At 33.2% G+C, this 3,219-nt stretch overlaps 1 gene segment (V, D, J or C); it reads right to left on the reverse strand.

Annotated features, from left to right (window-relative positions):
- Positions 1 to 2,081: 2,081 nt before the first annotated feature.
- On the reverse strand, positions 2,082 to 2,748 carry LOC112138084. The segment is given in 2 exon segments: positions 2,082 to 2,552; positions 2,626 to 2,748. Coding segments are annotated over 2 exon segments (465 nt in total).
- Between the last annotated feature and the right edge of the window lie 471 nt (positions 2,749 to 3,219).

Below are 3,219 nucleotides of genomic sequence, written 5' to 3' on the forward strand. Positions count from 1 at the left end.
GTTCTGCTTATTTCTTCTGAAAGAAACATTGATACAAACACTAAAAGAAAAAATAAACTAAAATAATCATTGGAGGGATTGTTGTAGTAAGATATTTTAAATATTTTTAAAATAATGCATTTTATCATCATAGAAATATTCCCCGAGTGAGACCCTTTCTGTCCAGGGTCAGTGCAGAAGTATTAATGAATACTTATAGAACTTCTATAATAGATTATTGTAATGCCCTTCTTTTTAGACATCAATCGACTGCAAAACTCAGCTCCACGCCTTTCAACCATGACCAGAAAGAAGGAGCATATTACTCATATTATTCTGAATGTTTTTATCACTGGCTCCCAGTCAATTTAAGATTCTTTTATTAGTTTATAAGAACTTACATGGAATTTGACATTGATTTTTATTTTCTTATCAGATTTACTTTTAGTTGATGACCCTCCCAGACCCCTATAAGGTCCTCCGGTGAAGGTCTGCTGGTGGTCCCAAAAATCAGAACTAAAATCCTCAGCAAGGCCACATTTCAGCACTGGGACGATCACTTGTGGATGTTTGGCCTTCATCCACTGTGGAGGTTTTTAGAAAAAAATCTAATCTTTTTAGTATAGCTTTTACAAAGTTTGTTTTCAACATGTTTTCATTTGATTTTATAATTTTTTACTTGTTTCAACCCCTTGTGTTGTATTTCCTTTATTACCCTCATTTCTGAAAAGCCAAAGTTTCAGAGTTTGTTAATTATTAGTCTGATCTTTATTCCCCTCTTCTTGTAGGCGTATTGGGTTTTGTTTCCCTTGTTTTCGGTTTTATTTAAGCCTTTTGTAATAAACGGTCCAGCTGCCACTCTTATTTGATCCCTCCCAGTGTCTTTTTTGGGAGTAACATACTAATTATAATTCCATTTGACTGTGCTTGCGGGATGTGTAAGTGTGCTGCTACTTTAACTACAATTTTTTATCTTACTATTATTTATTTGATTTTGGAAAGCACTTTGAGATGCATTGTAGTAGGCAAAGTTCTACAAAAACAAAGTTAAATAAAGCTCATTCTGATGCATCCACTTGTACACAAATAGATCCATGTACGTCTTCATTTTCCTCGTCTGAGCTGGTATTAATCTGGTTCAAAACTTTACAGTTGAATAGATCCACATTTGCTCGCCGTTTCTTTTGGACCAGTAATGTCAGGTTGGTGGTGTGAGGGACCACAAGCTAGCAGGAGAGCGTGTAAACAGGTGGATGATGGGAAAAAAGAGACTTACTCTTTGCTAGCCTTCCCATCCAAAACTTAGAGATGAGTTTCAAATTAACTACTGCTAAAATAAATTATGAGTTGGAAAACAACACAATTTTTTTTTGTTTTTAATTTTGACTGAAAACAGCCTAATCATGATTAGAAGACCACTGAGAACGCTTTAAAAATAGATCAAAATATGACTGGAGTGGGCCTTTTAGTAACAAAAAAAGACAAAAACTCTTTTTTTTTTTAAATAATTTTTTGTTTTTGGAAGAATTAAGATATTACAGGTCATTCCTGTTAACCATGTTGCCTTCATTTTAAACCATTGTAATAGATGTTTCTTTATAGATACATTGTTGCAAATGTTGTCTTGTGTATGACCTCAAATGTCTGTTTTAATTTATATATTTGACAACAAATGTATATTATCTCTAGCCTTAAATTATTTTAAGTTTATACATATTTTGACAGTTTTGACTGGAATTATAAAGAGATATCAAGTCTGTTCTGTGTTAATACCTCACTCTGCTGTTTGTTCAGTTTATAAAGCTCAAATATTCAGTGTCAGGAAAATCTCTGAATGATTTGAAGCATTTTAAGGATCTTATTGTTTCATCTCAATCCATAAAAACCTTGTTTTTAGCTTGTTGGATTTTGATTCCAGTGCAAAAAAGTACAGCTGTCAAAAATGCCATAATATTTCAGGTAGGTTTTTACATTTAACTTATTTTTATTATTAATTCTTGACTTTGATACTGTTTCATAATTAAAACAAATTGATGTTGTCAGGTCAACATAGAAAAATGGTTATTAATAATATTCATGTTTTCTGTCTCAAAAACATTGTATTAAATTTAGCATTAATGTAATTACTGTGTTTTTTATGTTTTTCTTTTGTGGTCATCAGCATATCTTTCCAAACTTGAATGAACTGCCAAGAATGATCACTTTGATGTTTGATGCTGTTGGAGGTTTTTGTGCAGCTGCTTCACTGTCTTCAGTCACTGTGCTTTGTCGTGCACAGAAGTAAACAGCAGAATCTTCTGCTGTCAGGCTGCTGATCTCCAGATACTGAGAGCTGCTGGACACAACTTCAGTCATCAGGAAACGATCCTGAAATGAACTGGCATAAATAGGAGAGTTGTTTCCAGTATTCATCCTTCCGATCCACTCCAGAGCTCTGCCTGGTTTCTGTCTGATCCAGTGGATGGTGTAGCCTGTCATGCTATAACCAGAAATGACACACGACATCTTCACAGTTTCTCCAGGTCTTTTCACCACATTAGGACTCTGATCCAGTTTGATCTGACTCCAGACTCCTGTAAGGAAACAAATCATCATAAATCCAATGATGAACATTTACAATAAAAATAATATATTACATTTTCTCACCTTGTAGGAAAAGTAAAAACACTAAACTCCAGGTTTGTTTCATTTCCATTTGAAGTTACTGTCTTTCAGTTTTTCAAAGTAAAGTTCCAAACATGAAGAAAAGAGTTTCAGTGTTTCTGTCAGAGCCTGTTCTTGTTTCTTTGGTGAGTTTATGAAGAAGGAGGTTTGTAAAGACCTCCTCATGCAAAAGTCATGTTACAACTACTGAATTAAAAAGGCAAATGTGGTGTTTTCTATCTCCTCCCACAAACCTCTACCTTCATCCACATCATTTCCTCTAAAATGAACAGAAAATACTTTAGATGGATCACATGGTTAATACATGATAAAGTTAATGTTTTAAAACTGCTCTTTGCATGTGGAGAGATTTACAATAAAAACCTTCATAAAGTCTGTGTGTTTGATGAAACTCTGGATTTAAGTCATTTATTGAATTAATAAACATTTTTATTTTATCATTTTAACATTTTTTTCTTGCAGACCCTCATCAGAACATTTCTGAATGTTTTTTTCTAATAAAAGAAAGTTTTATTGCACTTTTTCTAACTTAACTTTTCATTTCAACCAGTTTAATGTTAAAGTGTTTCATGCTTC

This window comes from Oryzias melastigma, unplaced genomic scaffold, assembly GCF_002922805.2.
Source record: "Oryzias melastigma strain HK-1 unplaced genomic scaffold, ASM292280v2 sc02543, whole genome shotgun sequence".
In the NCBI taxonomy this organism is placed as follows: Eukaryota; Metazoa; Chordata; class Actinopteri; order Beloniformes; family Adrianichthyidae; genus Oryzias; species Oryzias melastigma.